The sequence below is a fragment of the Neofelis nebulosa genome, chromosome 14, assembly GCF_028018385.1.
Source record: "Neofelis nebulosa isolate mNeoNeb1 chromosome 14, mNeoNeb1.pri, whole genome shotgun sequence".
Lineage (NCBI taxonomy): Eukaryota > Metazoa > Chordata > Mammalia > Carnivora > Felidae > Neofelis > Neofelis nebulosa.
In genome coordinates, this window is record NC_080795.1 from 57,111,074 (window position 1) to 57,134,743 (window position 23,670).

The window sequence follows — 23,670 nt, forward strand, 5'->3', positions numbered from 1 at the left end:
CTATTCACTAAAAAATAGTTTCCTCTTACTGAGGCCATTGTGTTTTTATACCTCAATCACAATTTTGGGGGGGGGGTGCTTCTGAAAACAAAGAAGTTTTTAAAATTTTTATGACCAGTTAATATAACCTACCTGTGCAAGTGGTCAGTTTCTTGGATTACTACAAAATAATTGTTTCTTCCTAAGGGAAGATTTCAAAACTTGCCAGAAATTAAGATACTTCTTCCACAAACAAGATAGATTATTTGTACATGCATGCACACACATGCACGTGTGCTCACACACACACACACACACACACACACACACACAAGCAAGGCACTGTGCTTGGATGTAATCTCTAGCATTACTGGAAGGGATATACTCCAGTGTGCACTGAGTGATCAGACAGCCTTTGAGATAACTTTGCTGGACACTGCACCAAAACCACTGCTGCTCCAGGATCCAGCCGTGGTTGATCCACTAAATGTATTATAACTGCTTTCCAATCTGTTAGTAACAAAGCAGCAAAATACACTGCCATCGCGTGTTTATAAATTTGTTCTCGAAGACTAGAGCAGAAATTCTTAGTCATTTCAATTTTCTAAAGCTGGACTTAAATTTCCTTGTTCAACCTCCCCTTCATTCTCTTGCATTTACTCAGTATTTCACAAATACTATGTTCATGTCCTTATTGATTAGAAAATAGATTTGAAAATATGAAGAATATTCCAAAACTTTTAACTAATTAAAAGAACATTAGGCATTCTCTGGCACTGACTTCACCACTGTCCACTAAATGTATCATTTTCTCTCTTTTCTCTGCTTTCTATTTATCTGTCTCCCTGTCCTAATCACCCCTCTTTTCCTATACTCCCTAACTTTATTTTTTTCCAACTATTTCTCTACGCTTCTTCATCTTTCTACTTATAGTTCCTATTTAAATTTAGATTCACTAGCTTTGTTTAAAAACAACACATGCAATGAAAGCATGCTTAAGTGACAACATTACCAAGTCTAACTATTTAGTGAGCATTCATTCAATTTCCCCAAAACGAATGGTCTTTTTCTACCTGGAGAATATTTTAACTTTTTTCCACTAACTTATGATTTGATAAAAATTAATGTTTTAATGCAAATTTACATGCTTTTTGTAGTACTGGTATTTTTTATTCTGTTTATTTTAATCCAGGAAATTTTTTAGAATTTTGTTCCAAATAAAAGGGAACATCCAGCAAATGGTTTGATGTGTTAGTTAAGGTCCCTCAACACAATGTTTGTAAATTTTGCTTGTCATCTTATCACCTTCTAATAGATTCCACTTTGTGGTTTTTGAAAAATACAGTGAATATTGTCCTTAGATTGCCTACACACAGTACCGAGCTTTTTTCTTTGTTTTTCTCATGGGTGGAGAATCAAGATATCTGTTAATTCTTAAGAAATATCTGGGGATCAGTCTGAAGTCAAAGAACCATTATGTGAATATTTACTTTGAATTGTGTGACCTCAAAGTTAACAAATTAAATGTCGTTCCTGGTGAGTAGCCTCTAGACTATTGGGAGAGTTAGAAGTATTATTTTTCAAAGCAACTGCACATATAATATACATGGATACATCATTTATTCTTATGCTCATTCATTACCAATGGTGAGTTCTTTGCCACATTCTTGAGTTGGGTCCTGATAACTAACTTAGAAAATCCTAGCATTCGTTGATTGCTTATTTTTATAGAACTAAAACTACCTCCTAAGATAGTCAGATAAATCATCACAAATTTGGGCAAAAATAAACTTCATGTAATAAAGTTTACACTTGATGAGGATAGAGATTTATCTCATTTATCTTCTAATCCCTCTACAACTCTCATCAGACTTTCCTTGACATGGTTAGGTAATCAACTCTACTCTTTAAATTAGAAATCAAGATTAAAGATGCTTAAGTTATATTTCCAGCATTTCTTTTCTCTCAAATATATTGGTTTCTGTGACCTAAATTTGTGAGATTTAAATACATTAGTCACTGTTTTCCCTTGAAAATATCAAACTCTCAATTCTTTGTTCTTAGAGTAAGCAGCTATGCATTATTAACACCTATTATGGAAATGGCTCAATTTCCTTCATGTATTCAACATAATTAAGAGTTTCTAACCAAAAGAAACATTTGAAAAATTATAGATAATTGGGTAAGCAATTCCATTAAGTTTTATTGATCTTATATTATGTATCTTATACAAATAAAGGACCTTTTTTGGCATTCAACGAAACATTTAAAAAATGCAAAAGTTGTATATATAAGGGACTTAAAAAAACTTTCTTCAATTTCTTTGTGACTATAATAATTTAATAATCTATATTATGAATAAATATCAGAACATATGCTGCTTTTTAACTTTATTATCTATAATGACATCAAATTTCTGATGACATCCTACACCTTTCAGAAGTAGCCCTGACTATATAAGCAGCCTTAGTTTCTAGTGCTGCCTCAAACCTTATACAATAATCTTACTGAACTAGGTGTACTTCTCCAAATGTGCCGTATATCACAGCTCTGTCTGAACATGAAATTTTCATGCTAAGAATACCCAATACTCCTTGTCTAACCAAAATTCTTGCTATTTGTTAAGACTCAGTCCAAGTGTCACCTCCTATTTAAAGTACTTCCTAAACTTCCTAAATGGAGCTGATTACTTACCACTTTTGTATACTCTACCATAAATACCTCTATTCCTAAATTTATAGCACTGTGTTACTGCTTTACCTTTCTGTCTCTCCTATGAGACTGTGATCTTCTCAAAGAAAGATATGGTGACATATTTATCTTTGCATTTTCCATGTTAAGCATAGTGTCTGATACACAGTAGCTGTTCCGTATATTTCTGGTTGAATGAACAATGAATGAATGAATCTTCTTTTACTAATTTGTCATCTATTTACATTACAATGACATTGTGTTTGAGGTAGCAATAGCTGGAAAATAAACTTCAAAATAAAACAAACAAAAAAACATTGTCCAGAAGCAATTGACCAGTATTTATTAGTGCATGCCTATCATTGTAGCTTCTGTTCCTTCCCACAGAGAGTTTCTATTTTATCAGAAATTCCAGTATAGGTAATGAAGTTAGAGTGATGGATTGAGTGGCCTGGAAAATGATGTTAAGGAAATAATACTCAATGGGTTACCGTCACACAACAGAAACCAACAGAACTACAAAATGTGTATAGGCTAAGGTATTAAATCCTTTGATGAACACCAACATCAGTATAGGTGTACTGATGTTAATAATATATGGCAATATTATTTATTTAACTTCTACTTCTAAGTGCTGTATCACAGCCAACAAATGTATTTTGAAGGTCTAAGATTCAAGGACTGCACTTAGTGCAAGAGACAAAAGGAGATCCTAAATGGACATGGTCCTAGATTAACGGCAGACTCTGTCTTTCTGGGGTTTACCTTGTCAGGAGACAGTAAACCCCCAAATTGCCAAAATAACCACCCATTACACTTGTGATAATTTTATGTAGCAAAATAAATAATCATATATGTCTCATAAATGCATTTAGCTAGGGTACATAAGCCATTTTTGTGTTTAAAAGTTTCAGAGAGGGTTGGGAAATTAATATATATATTCTGTGCTACCAGAAAAGTCACTTACTCCAGTTATAGCTTTAAAATAGCTAAAGAATCCAGTTCTTCTCACAATTAGACAATACTTGTAAGGGAAGACATTACAACTGATATCACAGGAATAAAAAGGATCTTAAGAAATCACTATAAACAATTATACGCCAACAAATCAGGTAACCTAGAAGAAATGGAAAATCTCCAGGAAATATACAATCTACCCCAATAAATTATGTAGAAATAGAAAAATCTCAATAGACCAATAATGAATATGGAGATTAAATAAGTAACCAAAAACCTTCCAGCAAAGAAAAGCCGAGGAACAGATGACTTCATGGGTAAATTTTACTAAACATTTAAAGACTTAACATTGATCTTTCTCAAACTCTTCCAAAATATTGAGGAAATAGTTCTCAATTCATTTCCCTGATGGTCATAGCCAAATATATTATAAGAAAACTATGGGACAACATGCCTGATGAAAGAGAAGCAAAAATCCATAATAAAATAATAGCAAACCAAATTAAACAGCACACTAAAAGGATTATACACCATGAACAAATGGATTTATCCCTGAGATGCAAGAATGGCTCAACATACACAAATAAATGTGATATACTACAATAACAGAATAAAGGATAAAGATTATCTTAATAGATGCAGAAAAGAGCATCTGACAAAATACAACATCCTTTTCTAATAAAACCTCCCAACAAATTAGATGTAATGGAATGCATCTCAAAATAATACAAGCCATACATGAAAAACCCACACCTATCAGAATACTCAACAGTAAAAAAATCTAAAAGCTTTTCATCTGATATCAGGAGCAAGATAAGGATGCCCAATCCTTGTCACTTCTATTCAGCATACTACTGGAATCCTAGCCAAAGAAATTGGGGAGGAAAAAAAACGATCAAAATTAACAAGGAAATGGAGGTATCTCTGTTTGTAGGTGACATGATCTTATATGTAGAAAAATCTAACTCCATAGGACACTGTTAGAACTAATAAATGAAGTCTGTAAAGTTTCTATACAAAATGTCAGAAATCAGTTGTAATTTGATACACTAACACTGAAGTATCTGAAAAGGAAATTTAGAAAATAATCCTATTTACAGTAGCATCAAAAATAATAAAATACTTAGGAATAAAGTTAACCAAGGAGGTTAAGACTTATACATAGAAAACTACAAAACACTGATGGAAGATACTGAAAAATTATTGGAGTATTTTCCAAAAATATGGAATAAATGGAGAACTATTCCATGTTCATGAATTAGAAGGCATAATGTTGTTATAAAGTCCATAATATCCAAACTAATCTACAGATTCAATGCAGTCACTATCAAAAATCCAATGGCATTTTTTACTGAATTAGATAAATAAACAATCCTAAAATTTATATGCAACTACAAAAGATTCAAAGTAGCCAAAGCAATTTTGAGAATGAAGATCAAAACTGGAGACATCACACTTCCTCATATCAAAATATATTACAAAACTACAATAATTAAAACATTACAGTACTGCAATAAAGATAGACATATAGAAGAATGAAACAGAGAATCCAGAAACAAACCCACATCAACTTATCTTTGTCCAAGGTGCCAAAATACACAATGGGGAGAGAATAATCTCTTCAACAAATGATGTTGGGAAAACTGGATGTCCACAAGCAAAAGAATAACAATTGACCCTTCTGACATCATACACAAAAATTAATGCAAAATGGATTAAGGTTTTAAATAGAAGATCTGAAAATGTAAAGTCCCTAGAAGAAAACATAGAGGAAAGTGTCATGACTAGTCTTGGCAATGATTTCTTGGATGTGACATAAAAGCCTAAGAAATAAAAGCAAAAATAAACAAGTGGGCAACATCAAAATAAAAGGCTTCTGCACAGCAAAAGAATCAACAGAGCAAAAAGAAACTTAAAGAATGGGATAAAATATGTGCAAATCACATACCTGATACAGGGTTAATACTCAAAATATATAAGGAACTCCTGCAACTTAATAACAAGAAAATAAATAATCTTATTTTAAAAACAGGCAAAGGACTTAGACATTTCTCCAAAGATGACATAAAATGACCAACAGGGATATGAAAAGAAGCTCAGCACCTCTAGTCATCAGGACAATGCAAGCCAGTCAAAACCACATGATGAGCTATCACCTCACATCTATTAGGATGACTATTGTCAAAAAAAAAAAAAAAGACTCATAGGAAAAACAAAAAGACAGAGTCCACCAGATGACCGAATAATATGTCCCTCATTATATCCTCCCCTTAGCAACAACAATGTAGCAGCCATCAATGGACAAAATGTCTTTGTGAGAAATGTGGGATACAGGTAGGGGTAACACCCCAGTACAGTCCAAGAATGAGAAAAGTCATTTGGAGAACACAGACCAGCACCTAGGTGGCTGACTCAAAAACAATTGCATAGCCCTGAGAACTTGAACTTGGCAACCCCATTTGCCTTTGGTTCTGTCATCAATAAATATGCCAAGAGATCCAGGAGGAGTCTCACCTACCAATACATCAGATAATTGGTGTATAGACTTTGTTGCTGGCTGTAGATTCTGAAAGTATCCTTTGAACTAACTCCAGGCCCTCTGAGCCACAGTCTAAAAGCTTCATAGAACACTGAATTACACAATCACCCATGAATGAGAGACCCTTTATGGAGGTCCAGGATTTTGACAGCAGTCCAACACACCATTGGAATAAAAACAAACAAACAAACAAACAAACAAACAAACAATAATCAAAGTTGACACATTGATGAGGATAAGAGGAAGAATTTGGTTTTACCTTCATTACCACTCCCCCAAGGCAGTGTTAAGTGATCCCCTATTGACCCGTGATTTCTCCTGTTGTGGAAAGTGACAGTGTGTGAGTGGGTGTCTGACTTTTCCAGCTGTGCAAGATGCTGCCAGAGAGGAAAAAGACAATCTCTCTCTTGCCTTATCCACAATATTGAATCATGGCCTGAGAAACTAAGGGCAGGTGAGTATTTGGGAAAAGAGAAATCAGAGCTCACAAAGAAATACATCAAGGGGATGAGGATCCTACTAATTATGTCCATTAGAAGGCCTGCTGATGAGCCAATAGGATGGACACCTCAACCATGTATCTCCTCACTAGCCCATGGGCACCTGCAGTACTTTGATGCCTCTTCCACACACCCTAATACAGCATGGCTAACCTCCTGTGCATGCTCTCAACAATAGCAAGAGCAAGTTTTTACAAACAGCGACTGAGTATGTGCAGAAATTTGGCCCAGATTTGTGGACCTGGAAGAGATCACAGACTTGAGCACTTAGAGACACCCTTGGGAAAACAGAAGAGAGGTCATTAGTACCCAGCCTGGCTCTACAGGATTAAGAGAAGGCATAGAAGCTGAAGAGAAGGGAGAAAGAAGTGTGGAGCATGCATATTCATAGAAGGTCTGAGAAAGCCTCAAAATCACCAATAGGGCTGAAGGAAGATGTTTCTCTCCTGAAGTCAGTCAGTAAAGACAGGGAAACTATTTTAGTCCAGAAAACGTGGCGCCACCAAAGAACACAATAATTTTCCAGTAATAAACCTCAAAGAAATGGAGTTCTGCAATTTACCTGAAAAAGAATTCAAAATACCTGCTTGAAGGAAGCTCAATGACCTATGAAAAAAAAAAAAAAACATGGAAAAATAATTCAACAAAATCAAGAAAACAATGTATGTTCAACATGAGAAGTTTAACAAAAAGATCTGTTCACAATCTGTGAATTAGTAGGATCTCAAAAGGAGAAGAAGACAAAGGAAAGCAGGTGGAAAGCTTGTTACAGAAATAGCCAAGAACTTCCAAGATTCTGGGGAGAGATTTGGACATCCAAGTTCTATGAATTTGGCCCCCCAAAAAACTCAACTTAAAGAGATATTCTCCAAGATGAATTATAATAAAACTGTCAAAATTCAAAGACAAAGAGAATCTTTAAAATAGTAGGAGAAAAGAAGCTTGTAATTTACAAGGGGACCTGCACAGGGCAATCAGTGACTTTCTCAGGAGAAACCTTACAGCCAAGGAGAAAGAGCAATGTTATAGTCAAAGTGCTGAAAGAATAAAACTATAAAGCAAGAATACTCTATACAGTAAAGTGGTCCATCAGAGGACTTCAGAGGAGGGAGAGATCAGGATGGTCCCAAATAAACAAAAGCTGAAAGAGTTCATTACCACTAGATACATCTTACAAGAAATGCAGAAAGCTCTCACTCAAGCTGAAATGAAAGGAAACTAATTAGTAATATGAAAACACATAAAAATATACAACACATTGGCAAAGGTAAGTATATATTCAAATTCACAATACTTTAATACTGTAATATGATAGGGTATTAACCACTTAAGTCTGGCATAAATGTAAAGGACAAACATTTTAAAAATAACTATAGTTATAATAATTTGTTAGTGAATACAAAAAACTAAGAGGTAAATTGTGACATCAAAAAAAAAAAAACAAAGAGGGGAGTGAAAAGACAGAGATTTATTATGCAAATGAAATTAAGTTGTTAGTGTAAAATAGCTATATCTAGAAGATATTTTATGTAAGTCTCATAGTTACCACAAAAGCCCACAAGATACATAAAAGATAAAGACAAGGGAATCAAAGCATACCACAGTAGAAAATCATCTTATTCACAAAGGAAAAGTGCAAGGGAAGAAGAAAAAAAAAAGGGGAGGGATAATAATAAAGTCAGAAAATAATTGATAAAACAGTATTAGTAAGTTCTTACTTATAAATAATTGCTCTACATGTAAATTGATGAAATTATCCAAGCAAAAGACATAGAGTAGCTGAATGGATTCACCACCAAACAACTATATGCTGCTTACTAGAGACTCATTTTGGCTTCAAGGATATACATATGCTCACAGTTAAGGGATAATAAAAGATACTCCATGAAAGTGGAAACCAAAAGAGAGGAGTGGTGGCTATGCTTATATTTGACAATATAAACTTTAACTCAAAAGATGTAACAAGAGATAAAGCCGTTGCATAATAATTAGATCGTTTAATCACAGGGATATACTAATCATAAATATATATGCCACTAACATCAGAGCACCCAAATATAATAAGGAAATATTAACAGATCTGAAGGAAAAAAATAGACAACACAATAATAGTAGGAGACATCAGTACTTCACTTTCAAAAATACACAGATCATCTAGATTGAAAAGCATATAGAAAATATTGGACTTGAACTATACTTTAGACCAAATAAACCTAATAAACATATACAGAACATTCCTTCCAGAGCAGCAAAATACATGCTTTTTTCCTGAGTACATACAGAACATTATCCAGGAAAGATCATGTATTACATGATCTTAGCAAAGTTAAGATTGAAATCATATCAAAACTCTTTTCCAACTACAATGGTGAAACTAGAAATCAATAAAAGTAAGAAAACTGGAAAATCCACAAATATGTGGAAATCAAGTAGTACATTCATAAACAGATAGTGATTCAAAGAATAAATCAAAAGGGAAATTAAAAGAATATATCTTGAACAAACAAAAAGAGAAACACAACATACAAAAACTTATGGGATATAGCAAAAGCAGTTGTGACAGGAAGTTTATAGCAATAAACATCAGTCTGCATTAAAAAAAAAGAAATATCTCAAATAAATTAGCTAACTTTGTATCCTAAGGAACTAGAAAAAGAATACACTAAAGCCAAAATTAGCAGAATAAAGGAAGTAGCAAAGGTTAGAGTACAAATAAATGAAATAGAGAAAAGAAAAACAACAGAAAGACAAAGAAACTAAGAGCTGATTTTTAAAAAGATACCCAAAATTGACATAACATCAGAATCATTAACTAAGAGAGAGAGAGAGAGAGAAAGCTTAAATAAACAAAACCAGAAATGAAAGAAGAGACATTATACTGATATCACAGAAATAAAAAGGATCACAAGAGACTGCCATGACAATTACACACCAAAAAATTGGATAATCTATAAGAAATGGACAAATTCTTAGAAACATATGACCTACCAACTAAAACATGAAGAAATAGAAAATCTGAGCAGACCAAGAATGAGTAAGAGATTGAGTTAGTAATCAAAAACTTTCTAATAAAGAAAAGTCCTGGACTGAATAGCTTCATAGGTGAATTTTACCAAACATTTAAAAAGGTATTAAGTGCCAATCCTTTTCAAAATCTTCTGAAAAACTGAAGAGTTTTTCAAGGACACCACAAGAAAAGAAAAATGACAGGTCAGTATCCCTGATGAATATAGATATAATTTTTTTAACCAAAATACTAACAAATTGAACTCAACAGCACATCAAAAGCACCATACACCACCATCAAGTGGGATTTATGTGTGGAATGTAAAGATGGTTCAACATACGCTGATCAAAAAATGTGATACATCACACTAATAGAATGAAAGATAAAAATAATGTGACAATATCAGTAGACACAGATAAAGCATTTGACAAAATAAAACATCATTTCATGATAAAAACTCTTGAAAAAATGGGTACAGAAGTAATGAAACTGAATTTAATGAAGGCCATATATGAAAAGTCCACAGCTAATGTCAAACACAGTGGTGAAAAGTTGAAGCCTTTTCCTCTAGATAGAGAAGACTAAAGTTGCCCATTTTCATGACTCTTATTCAACATAGTACTGGAAGTTCTAACCAGAGTAATTATCCAAGAAAAAGAAATTAAAGACATCCAAACCATAAAGGAAAGTAAAATGGTTTCTGTCAGTAAATGATGTGATTTTTATGTAAACAAAATCCTAGAGACTCCACCAAAATCTGTTACAACTAATCACAAGTTCAATAAAATTACAGGATACAAAATCAGCATTCAGAAATTAGTTGTGTTATTATATACTGAAAACAGAATATCTGAAAAATAAAACAATCTCATTTACAATAGCATAAACAGTAACAAAGATAAAATTTGGGAACAAATTTAACCACTTTTAAGCCACCTATACAGCCAATGCAATCCATGTCAAAATTTCAACAGCATGATTTCACAGAGACAGAAATTCATGGAACCACAAAAGACCCTGAATACCCAAAGTAATCCTGAGACAAAGCTGGAGGCTTTATGATTTCAAACTATTACAAAGCTATAGTAATCAAACAGTATGGCCATAAAAATGGACACATACATCAGTGTAACAGAACTGGGTGTCCAGAAATAAACCCTCACATATACAGCCAATTAACATTTGACAAAGGAGCCAAAAATACTCACAGGGAAAGTATAGTATTTTCCCCATAAATGGTGCTGGGGAAACTGTTTAATCACACGCAGAAGAATGAAATTGTATCTCTCACACTACTCATAAAAAATAATTGGAAATGGATTACAAACTTAAACATAAAACCTAATACTGTAAAATTCCTAGAAGAAAACATACAAAAAAAAAGCTCCTTGACCTTGGTATTGGCATTGATTTTTTTGGATATAACACCAGGAGTATAAGCAACCAATGAAAGTAAATAAGTCTACATCAAATAAAAAAACAAAAACTTCTGCACAGCAAATGAAGCAATCAATAAAATGAAAATGCAACCTACAAAATGGGGGGGAGATATATTTACAAACCATGTATTTGATAAGGGGTTAATATCCAAAATATATAAAAAAACTCATATAACTCAATAGCAAGTCAAAACAACAACAAAAATAAACAAAAAACCTATTAAAAGCAACCTGATTAAAAAAATTGGCAGAGGATCTGAACAGATATTTTTCTAAAGAAGATAAACAAATGGCTAACAGGCACATAAAAGGATCCTTATCACTAACCACCAGGGAAACGCAAATTGAAAGCACAGTTAAGATGTCACCTTACACCTGTTAGAATGAAGATCACCAAGAAAACAAGATAACAAGTATTACTGAGGATGTGGTAAAAGGGAAGCCCTCTTGAATGGTGGTAAGAATAAAATTTGGTACAGCCAGTATGGATAAGAGTCTGGAGGTTCCTTAAAAAAATAATAATAATAAATATCATATAATCCAGCAATCCCATCTTTAAGCATACATCCAGAGGAGATAAAATGAGGATGTGGAAGAGATATCTGTACTCCCATGTTCACTACAGCCTAATTCACAATAGCCAAGACATGGAAACAACCTAAGTATCCATCTATGAATGAATGGATAAAGAAGTGTGGCATATGTATAAAATTAAATATTATTCAGTCACAAAAAAACTAGGAAATCCTGCCGTTTGCAACATCATGCATGGCATGATGCTAAATGAAATACTCAGAAAACAAATAGATCTCATTTGTATGTGGAATCCAAGAAAGATTCATTCATCTTGCATCTTAGAAACAATGAGAAGAATGGTGGTTGCCAGGGGCTGGAAGGTGGAAAAAATAGAGTGATGTAAGTCAGAATACAAACTTCTAGTTATAAAATAAATTCTGGGAGTCTAATATACAACATGGTGGCAGTAGTTATCAATATTGTATTATATACTTGAAAGTTGGGAAGAGACTAGATTTTAAGTATTCTCATACACACACACGCGCGCGCGCGCACACACAAACACACACACACACACACACACACACACACAAAGAACTAAGAAAAAAAAAGAGAAGGCAATTATGTGAACTATGGAGATGTTAACTATGTCTATTGTGTGACTATTTTGTAATAGATACATATATCAAATCAACACATATAAATTCAAAAACTACACAAATTACATTTCAATGAACTAAAAAGATAAAATTTCTGCATCATATTTATAAAAGAGTATGCTTTATAGTTTTCTATTGAGAATATTATGGGAACCTGTTATACACCCCAGGAAATAGAATAATTAAAGTAGCATTGGGATTATCTGGTCCTTAAATGTTGGCAATATTTCTATGTGAAGCCATTTGGACCTGGTATTTTGGGGCATGGGGATGGGGGGACAGTTTTTTAAACAACTATTTCCTATATTGTTCCTATGATTATTGCTCTACTTAGAATTTTTGTACTGGGATCAATTTTGGCAAATTTCATAATGCATTTTTATTTATTTCTCCTCATATATCTTGACTATCTGCTTTAAGAATATTGATGCTATGTTATGTGGTGCATAAATAATCAAAACTAGAGTTTTTGTTATGATATGTGCTCCTTTTGATAACTATAAATGTTCTTATTTGTTTAAAAAAACTGTTAGTGAGAATATGGAAAAACTGGAACCTTTATACAATGTTGGTGGGAATGTAAATTGATAGAACCACTACGGAAAATAGTATGAAATTTGCTCAAAAAAATTAGAAGTACGGGTGCCTGGGTGGCTTTGTCAGTTAAGCATCTGACTTCAGCTCAGGTAGTGATCTCACAGTTCATGATTTCAAGCCCCAGGTCGGGCTTTCTGCTGTCTGCATAGCACATTTTGGATCCTGCCTCCCTCCCTCCCTCTCTCTCTCTCTCTCTCAAACATAAATAAACATTTAAAAAAATTAGAAGTAGATCTACCACATGCTCTAGAAATCCCTTCTGAGTATATTTACAGAATATTTGAAATAAGAATCTCAAAGAGAGATTTACACTCCTATGTTTATTGCAGCATTACTCATAATAGCCAAAATATGGAAACAACCTAGATGTCCATTAAGAGATAAGTGAATAAATAAAATATAGTATGTACATATAATGTGTAATATCATTCAGTCTTACAAAAGAGAAGGAAATTCTGCCAAATGCAACAACATGAATGAACCTAGTAAACATTATGCTAAATGAAATAAGCCAGACAAAAAAGGACAAATACTACAGGATAGTATCTAAAATAGTCAAACTCATAGAAACAGAAAACAGAGTGGAGATTTCCCGCGCGGGGAGGAGGGGAAATGGGAAGTTGCTGCTCACAATGGGTATAAAATTGAGTTATGTAAGATGAGTAAGTTCTAGAGATCTGCTATATGTTATCATGCTTATAGTTAACACTTCTGTATTGTGTACTTAAAAAAAATTGAGGGTGTATCTCATGCTAAGTGCACTTACAATTATAATAAGGAAGAAAACATTTGTACATTTGTAAATTCTGATGAAAATAAAATTTTATAGACACAGTCTTGTAAATGAATTAAAAGAGCACATCAAAAGCTTAAAGATACAAGATAATGTTCTCTTTTGATGAAGTCCATTTAGTTTCTATATTCAAAGAATATTTAAAAAATGATATAAACTTGTTCTTAAATTTCTTGAATAGCACATGATATTATATTTACCTGTGTATTCAAGGTGAAATCCTGCAGCAGAAACACTGATGTCTGATTGGAAATTTAGATACAGATTATTAGACGTACTATTCAAAAGATGGGGTATTGTTGTTCCTGAAATGATAATTGAAAAGGCAGGTCAGTGATCACATAATAAATATTATAGCAAAACTAAGTAAGTTGACTACTAATCAGCCAATAGAATACCACTGAAATTACATATTGGTCAAGTGTTTTTTAGGAATTTTTAAATAAAGATATGTCTCCCACATTTCTCTTTTATTTTATTGTTTGTGACTGTCTCTAAGGAGAAAGACTTTGGGATCACTCTGGATGGGTCCCTAAAAATAGGCAGGAACAAAGAGCGGGTGACAGTCAAAGCAGTAGATTTTACAGGTCACCTGAAATAAATGTTTGGAATTTCATGTGGATTTCAATATTTTATGCATGAGCTAATAATAACCTTAATTTTAAAGTTTGTAGTGATTTTTATGGTATAGTATCTTAAGATTTTGTATGGGTTCAGAGGATATGTTTATTTATTGTTATTTATTGCCCTTTTTATTATATAAATATGTATATATAAATAAATATATATACACGTATATATTTATATATATACATATATATATAAATAAATATATATATTTCATTTATTTTCTTTCTTTATTAATATGTGTATGTTCTTCTCTACCAGGTCAAGTACCTTGATGTTTCTTATACTCTGACAGCAAAGCTGGTAGGTAGTGTTTGAAAAATCCCAATTATAAACTAGTGTTAGCCTTAGCACTAGCAAATACATTATAGCCTTAGTCTCCTAGCAAGTACACTATAATGGTGTATTTCTGAAATTCTGAAGGAAATCAACTTGACTTTATTCCAATACTGAGCTGAAAACATAAAATATCTGTTTGAACCAATTTCTTCTTGACTATCTGCATTGAGTAATACCTCAAGATCCTTAAGATTACAAGTCAAGCAGTTTCAAATGGCAAGCATAAAAATAAGTGTCAAATCTATGTTTTAAGATAATGTCCAACAAGCATATTAGTTGATAGTGTGGCAACATTTTTTTCTGTAAGTAACTAGTTATTTTACATTTATTTTGTACAACTCTGTGGACCTTAACCACTCACTGATCTTTCTATAGAAAGAAAATATCAGGACGAATTCATTACAGAACATATAGTTGCTTTTTCCCCCCTCTCCAGTCTCTTATCTGTCTATGGAACCCTTACTGAATCACTGAAGATGGAGGTAAACAGAAACTTTCACTCGACCTGCCTTTAGTGCCTTAGAAGATCTCAGCGATCAAGAACTTCAGCTCTGGAGTCACACCAGCTGGGCCCCGGTCTCATTCTAACATCAGCTGTACAACCTCAGGCAACTTAACCTAAGTGTCAATTACGACCAGAACTACTAGAAGGAACAAATGAGGAAACGTATGACAAGCCTCACACAGGGCTAGCACTTGGTAATCAAGAGCTGTTATTTATCACTGGTTTTATCTTCATTGTCGTATTTATTATTAAGAAAGTATTACCCTTAATCAAATCTAAACAAATGTATACTCAAAATGTTATAAGATTTCTTCCAAGATTTCCACCATATCTATAGATAAAATACTTTTTTTTTTTTTTTTAATTTGAGAGTGAGAAAGAGAGAGAGGGCAGGGGAAGAAGGGCAGAGGGAGAAAGAGAATCTTAAGCAGGCTCCACACAGCATGGATGGAGCTCGACATGGGGCTTGATCCCACAAGCCTGGGACCATCCAAAATCAAGAGTTGGATGCTCGACTGACTGAGCCACCCAGGAGCCCCTAAAATACTTGTTATGACTAACCCAAGTCACTCCTATTCCAGGTATTTCTTCTTTCCTCTCCTCAGTGGCAATGCTGAAAAACTGATTATGCCCTAGTTAAAAATCTGTGAAAAACCTACAACTATTCAAACCGACTTAAGTATATCTGAATTGTAGAAGTTGATAGTTTAGCTATGTTCCTATTTCTAAAGTATAATTAAAGTAAAAAGTATAGTTAAAATTAAAGTAAAACGTGATTTCACTTTTTGCAGGCTGAAAAAGCTGTTAGATTATTGCATAAATTACCTTTAAAAACCTTAACAAGTTTAAAAACCTTCTGGTCTTGGTACCTGGGTATATATTAATGTTATATAATTTTATTCATTTCATAGAAATAATTTTATATTCTCTTTATTCTCACTCAACAGTACCTTGTAACATACCATGTTTTTACACAGTCTCTAAAATTATTTTAATGGCTGCAGAACACTCTATTGAGTAGATATATCATAATTACCAAGCACTGTCTAATTTTAACGATTTAAGGAGAAAGGGTACACATACCTGAACCACAGCTCAGCTGAAAATATTATCATTACTATAAAAGCATCAATAAATAATTACACAAATATAGTTAGAATATAGTAAGATTTTAAACAGCAATTTCAATGTCATTACCTTTAATGCCTTTGAAACATCTAACCTTGTAATTTAGTTTGCTGTGTAGAGTTTATAAAAAGGAAATTAAAACTGCCAAGTCAGAGTTCTATAAAGTCTTTTAAAAAGAGAGAGAGATTTCTACATTCCTAATTACATCTGTATTTCAATTAAGCTCAGCTCTTTTATTTACCTGAATAACTTCCAAGTCGTGGAGCATTGTTGTCTCCACCATCATAAAAGTCCAGAGAATCCCAATTATGTTCTGTAGCAAAGCTGATAACCTGTACCTGTGAAATAATAATTACTGATAAGAACACATATTTCTAACAAGATAAAAATACCACAGTCCTCCACTCCGCATTAGAAGAGAGAATTCCAAGCCAGGACCATATCCTCGTGACCCTTCATAGAAGGACTTTACCAGAACTGATCTTTGCTACTGTGGCATTGGCCTACATGAGCTGACTTGGGTAAGAAGAGCATGGAAACACCTCGCAGTGTTCACTATGGGTGGAACATACATGGATAAAGTCTGTCACCGTCTCAGAGCGTTTTCTTTATTAAAGGCTTTGGGTTAATTTAATATCTTAGTGTCAGGAATCCCAATACGTGTTCCAATTAGTCATCTTGTATGTTTCAGAGTGTTAGATTCTTTAAAAAAAATTTTAATGTTTATTTATTTTTGAGAGATACAGAAAGAGAAAGAATGGGTAAGGGAGGGGCAGAGAGAGGGAGACACAGAATCCAAAGCAGGCTCCAGGCTCAGAGCTGTCTGCACAGAGCCTGAAATGGGGCTCAAACCCATGAACCATGAGATCATGACCTGAGCCGAAGTCAGACGCTCAACTGACTGAGCCACCCAGGTGCCCATGGAGTGTTAGATTCTTGCCAGTGATTGTGTTTTCACATTTTCTTTAGCTATCAGGAAATCACCATATTTGTGGTCCACCAGCATACAGGGAAAAGCTTATACTTTTCTTAAAAACTAGGTTTATGCTGGATACATTTTATTTACCTTTATTTGCCTAACCTTTGCTCAATTCCCTTTCTTTAATTTAAAAAAAATTATTATCCCCTATGCTCATTTTTAACAGGTCTTAATATGGATGGCCAAAATTATACTTTATAACTGATTTGGGTATATCTCTTAAAGAATAATTTGATGAATGGAGTCATAATAACTAACTTACTGTGAAAGTCCCTAAAGTCGATAAGGGAAATGGTGGAGCACAATCCTCTCATGTCTGTTAAATGTTATTTAAAGAAAGAGGCATGTGTTACTTTGCTGCACTTCGCCTGGCACAGCGTGAGCTTTTGCAAGAACCCACAGGACCCACCCCCAACCGTGGGGGTGATCATTTTTCTGTCTGTGAAGTGTATATGTTATAGTTTTAGAGGAAGGGAAGGGCAAACCTTGTTAAAATAAATGTATTTTATTTAGCTAAAGTCTGTCATCAATGTAAGTACTGCACTCATTCACTAAATAAGTATAACAATTGCATTCCTTAAAAATTTCTTATCCACAGAATAAACCATCATCATTCTTCCATTCAAGTGAATGCTGGTGCCTCTTTTCCAGGGGTGAGTGCCACATGGCAAAGGATACCCTGCCTGTGTGACAGGCATTAGGCCCGATGGCAGCGTTCCAGAACAGGAAGCAGAATGGAATTAAAGCTGAATGATTGTGATATTACCATCATTTCCTTAAACAATAATCAATTCTCTCTTCATATCTGATTTTTCCTTTCTTACAATTCAGGGGAAGAAAAGATCACATTTGCAAAAAAAAAAAAAAGTAAGGATTCACGCAGGAGTTGACATTTGAGATAAGTTAAATGTATTGAGAGGTTTTTCACTGAAAGAAACTATTGAGTTATAATAATGTAGAGGAGGCAAGCCATGAGGTAGATGTAGTGAACCATCAGTAATCCAATTTAGCCACAGTAGAAGGTATTTACATAAGAGGAAATATGCATGCAAAGTTAGCAAAAGTAGAGAAAAGTTAGATAGAGAGAGCTTAGTGGATAAATCCAAGAGACAGCAGAGTGAGGACGCCTGGATGTGCAGCTTTCTGGCTCCCTCTATTCTCTGGCAGGTAACCTTAGAAGAGTTGATAATCTGTGCCTTCAATTTCTTTTACACATCATTGTAATAAAGGCATCTAATTCACATAATTGTTGTAAAAATTAAATGAATTTTAGTTTACGATAGTGTCCAGTGTGAATAAAGGATTGAACTTAGCTGAGATGGATTTGTCAAGAGACTATAAAGACCCAAGACCAGCATAATAACTATGCAATTGAGGTGTAGTCCACCAAAGGGTTAGAAGGAGAATAACCAGGACTGCTTTAACTACAGTATTGCATTGGATGAAGAAAATACAAGTAAAAAGACAATTTCATAAAGGAAGGGAAGCAAAAATAATATAAAAACAGGGAGGGGGACAAAACATAAGAGACTCTTAAATATGGAGAACAGAGGGTTACCAGAGGGGTGGTGGGAGGCGGATGGGCTAAATGGGTAAGGGACATTAAGGAATCTATTCCTGAAATCGTTGTTGCACAGTATGGTAACTAACTTGGAAGTAAATTAAAAAAATAAATTAAAAACATGTATGTGTATATATATATGTGTGTGTGTGTGTGTATATATACACACACACACACGTGTGTGTATATATATGTGTGTGTGTATGTATATATACGTGTGTGTGTGTGTGTGTGTGTGTGTGTGTGTGTGTATATATATATATACAAGACAATTTCAATGTCTATTGCAGTAGTCTGTGTGAGAAGCAGTAAAAGACTGAAGTAGATTGGGGGCAGGAATGAATAGTAGAAAGAGGAACTAAAATGTCACCTGTGTCACTACAGATTCTGCAACAGATTATTTTGCAACAGATTTTTGCTACAGATTTTGTGTAATCTGAATAAGGAAAGAAACGGAGAGGGGAGACTTAATGATTTATCTTCTTTCCCTGAGTTATTGAGATCAAAGGGGTGATAGAAACAAAAATGAAGATGTCTCTAGGAAAACCTATTCCCTTAATGAGAAGAAAAAAATTTAATTCTACATACATATGTATAACAGACTAACTATAGTGGCTTCCAAAGATATCAGGTCCTCATCCCTGGAGCCTGTAAATATTGTCTTACATGGAAAAAAAATTTTTTTTCAGATGCGATTAACCTAAACATCTAGAGATAGGGAGATTATCGTGGATTATTCAGATGGGCCCTAAGTACAGTCATAAGTGTTCTCGTAAGAAAGATGTCAAAGGAGATTTGACACATACAGAAGAGAAGGCAATGTGACCACGTGCGTAGAAAATAGAGTGATATAGTCAGACACGTAGGAACGCCTGGCAGCCAGCAGAAGTTAGAAGAGGCAAGGAAAGGCTAGAGCCTGGGCAGAGGGGAGAGTGGAGGGTCTAAGCACAACCCTGTTAGCACCTGAGTTTCAGCTCAGTAAAAATGCTTTGGGACTTCCAGCCTCCAGTACTGTGAGAGAATCAACCTCTGCTATTTTAAGCTCTCAAGTGCATGGTAATCTGCAACAGCCATAGAAAACTAACACAATTTGCCACTAGGAGTCTGGTCAAATTGTGAATATAATTTGGTACAATAAACACAGAAGGTGTAGGTGGCTCAAGGAAATGACTGAGGACCCACAGTGACAAAAGGCCAAACAAGAGTCAAATAAACGATTTAAAAAGCAGCAGCTACTGATTCCCTGTTCAGAAGAATTTTGCATTAAATGGAGCTGTCCATCATGGCAACAGAGTAGCTTCATGGGGTAATGAATTTCCAATCACTAAAGCCAGATATTCCTCATATAGACATTCAAATTTCATTTTAATTTGCTTGTTAGGTTATATTTAATCATGATGATCATTCTACAGGTTGACACAGTTAAGTAACAAACATAAGTTTCCCAAGGTCTATCACATAAAGATTGCTCTTTTGCTTAATAACTCTGTTATGATAGCCCCTTTGGAATTCTCCATCAATATGCTTTGCTAGAATAGACGGGCAAATAAATGAATACACAACTCCCCACAAACATCTCATGTAAAATTAATATAACAAATTAGTCTATTTGTTGAGGCTCTTTCTAAAGATTGCTCATTCTATATTATTTATAACTTTTCCAGCATTCTAAATGTTTCTTCTTTTCTTTCCATCAGTGGTTATCACATTTCATCTCATATATGATTTATTATACATTCATCTAATTCTTTATTCACACACATATTTATCCTAACTGAATAAAATAAAATAGGCATTGCTTTAAACCTGGCAAACCAGCCAGTAGCTTTTAGGTAAAGCAGTAAAATTTCAAGTACAAATCACACATTACACATGTGTGTGCATATGCTATATAATGGTCTATGATTTAGTGGTATGTCTAAAATTATCATACATATAGAGATCAATTAGAAAAAAAAGTTTTGGTTAGTTCTTTAGAGTATTTAAGATTAAAAATCCAGTATGCCTCACATTCTGTAAGTTTGATACATGCTCCGTTTAATTCAAATTTTGTTTTCTAAGGTGTAACCATTAAATAAAACGCTTCCTCACTGAAAGAGTTTATAGTGTCATTGATATTGTCTGGTTTTGAAGTGTTTGGTTCGGACAAGTGATATACAACGCACGTTTTCTGCAAATGTCCTCTTAGTTCATCATGCTGTCCTAACTCCTTAAAATATCCAAAACCCTGCTTGTGGAGGGATTCATTAGTTCATCAAAAATATTTACTGAGCATATACTGGCAGACACTGGCTAGTTGCCAGAACAGATTTAGTTAGTGCCCTCAAGATCTTATGGGTAATTAACTAAGTGGTAACAGTAAAATGTGATGGATGTTATAATAAGGAAATTACAGAGACCTATGAGAACGTGCAGCATGGGACTTACCCTTTCCTCAAGTTCACGGAAAGCCTTCCACAGGAACTGGTTTTAAGTTGAGACAGAAATGATGACTAAGAATAAGCCAAATAAAGGGGGATCAAGGAGAGTGTCACCTGCAAAGGGAACAGCATGCACAAAGGCCCAAAGGCAAGCGAGAGCCAGGCTTTTATAAAGAACTAAACTAGTGTGAATATAAGTGGTGACAAAGGAGGACAAAGCACAAAAGGTATAATCAGCTGTATCAAGGAGTTAAGAATACAGGGAATGGTTGAAGCAGGAAAGTGATAGTATCAGGGTTTTTATTTTTAGGTTACTGTCTTTGCCCTCTGAAGAACAGATTAGAGGAGAGTAAGACCCTGGGAAAGGGATGATGACAACCTAACCTTAGGGTAACAATATGGATGGAGAGAAATAGACTTATTTGAAAGATTTGTGAAAGACAGATCCCACAGATTTCATTGTGTAGAGTAGGAAAGGGGGGAAATTATCAAGATTTCTGGCTTGTGCAACCGAATGGATGAGGGGCTCATTCTGAGACAGAGAACACTGAAAGGATACCCATAATGATGAGAAAAAATCACGAAGTCAATTTTGAACAGGATGGATTTGAAATTCCAGTAAGAAGTTTAGTTGAAATGCCCAGCAGGCAGTTGAATAAATGACATGCAGCTTAGGTGAAAGCAATGGGTTAGATATTTACACTTGAAAACTATCATTTATTCAGTTCTTTTATTTTTTTAAGGTTATTTATTTATTTTGAGACAGAGAGAGAAAGTGTACACACACAAATGGGGGAGGGGCAGAGAGACAGGGAGAGAGAGAATTCCAAGCAGGCTCTGTGCTGTCAGTGCAGAGCCCAACATGGGATTCAGTCTCACAAACTGTGAGATCACGACCTGAGACAAAATGAAGAGTCGGACACTTAACCGACTGAGCCACCTAGGTCCCCCTCAGTTCTTCATTTTAAAAAATGCTTTCTGACGGTCTATTAAGATGCAGGTCCTGGGCACAGCTGGCACAAAATGGCAGCCAAAGACATGGAGGTAGACAAGATGGCAGAGAGCATGCTGTAACATGAGATAAACAAAACCACAGCATCTCTCAAACACTGTATCTGATGGGCTGAGTAGGAAGAGGAGACTGTATTCCTAGGTGTAGAGGCATGAGCCATGGATATAAAAAAGAAAACAAAACAAAGTCTAAGAGAGTATTGGTGCCATGAAAACCAAGAAGGAAAAACATGTTTTAAGAGTGAGAGGAGAATGGGCAGAATTAGGATGTTGCTGTCAGAATAAGCAGGATGAGCAACACGAGGGATTTAATGATACAGAGTCCTCAGTGATTGCTATGAGTAGCTCAGAGCACTGGATGCTGAAGCCACACTGCAGGGCTCAAAAACAAAGGATGAGAACTAGACAGGAAAGGCTGGGGTTTTGATTATTGTAAGATGAGATAGAAATAGACAAGCTGACATCAATATGTGGATGCTCTAGGATAACCTTGATAAACTGACAACTATATGACAAATGTCCTATGAAGGCTCTAAAGGCATCATCTCATTTTCAGATTTTCTATACAACTTGCAACATGGGCAATTCTAAAATCCTTGTTAATTCAGGGCACCTGAGAGGTTCAGTCTGTTAAGCATCTGACTTTGGCTCAGGTCACAACCTTGCTGTTCGTGAGTTTGAGCCCCACGTCTGTCTCTGTGCTGACAGCTCAGAGCCTGGAGCCTGCTCTGGATTCTGTGTCTCCCTCTCTCTCTGCCCCTCCCCCGCTCACACTCTGTCTCTCTAGCTCTCTCAAAATTAAGTAAACATCAAAAAATTTTTTAAAATACTAAAATAAAATCCTTGTTAATTCTACCAGTGATAAGATAGGATTGATTGGTTTTCTCTGAATTTTACAAGTTGGCCATAAAATGATAGTACAGCTAGCCAGAATATAAGCATAGATCTCTTGGTCTTTCCATTTTTAATGCCTTTAAAACACTGAAAATGTATATTTCATGTTTTCTCATTGGCTAACTGACCTAACAGGTATTAGGAGTAATTTTCTGCAAAATTACAAACTCAAAAAGTTGGTTTTTTTTAACTAAAAATTATACTTTTATCTATTTTCAGTTTTAATGGAGGATTTCTTGGCCACTTTCCCATAACTGATATATTTCTCAAGTTTCCAAAGGAACACCTTATGACCCAATTGGAGAAGTAATCAAGTTATTTTTATGAAATATAGATTATGTCATATTTTGTGAAGAATAATTACTTTACATGGAGTAGTCAAATATCACCCATTTATGCAAAAACAATCTCCTTGTAATATAGAGTAACTGGTCAAATTTCTCCTCCCGAAAAGTGGTTATGGTTGAGATAATATGGTACATTGTGTTGCTTGTCTATAGACTAGCATCCCTTTTCTTGCTAACAAGAA

At 34.5% G+C, this 23,670-nt stretch overlaps 1 protein-coding gene across 6 annotated transcripts in view; it reads right to left on the bottom strand.

Annotated features, from left to right (window-relative positions):
* Positions 1-23,670, bottom strand: part of CSMD3 (CUB and Sushi multiple domains 3) — a 1,263,431-nt gene that overhangs the window by 147,214 nt on the left and 1,092,547 nt on the right. For all 6 annotated transcript variants that reach the window (XM_058698868.1, XM_058698869.1, XM_058698867.1 and 3 more), the window contains 2 exons: positions 16,518-16,614; positions 13,878-13,982 (listed from right to left, as the gene is read on the bottom strand). In XM_058698868.1, coding sequence (XP_058554851.1) covers positions 13,878-13,982; positions 16,518-16,614 — 202 coding nt within the window. The remainder of the gene's footprint in view (positions 1-13,877; positions 13,983-16,517; positions 16,615-23,670) is intronic.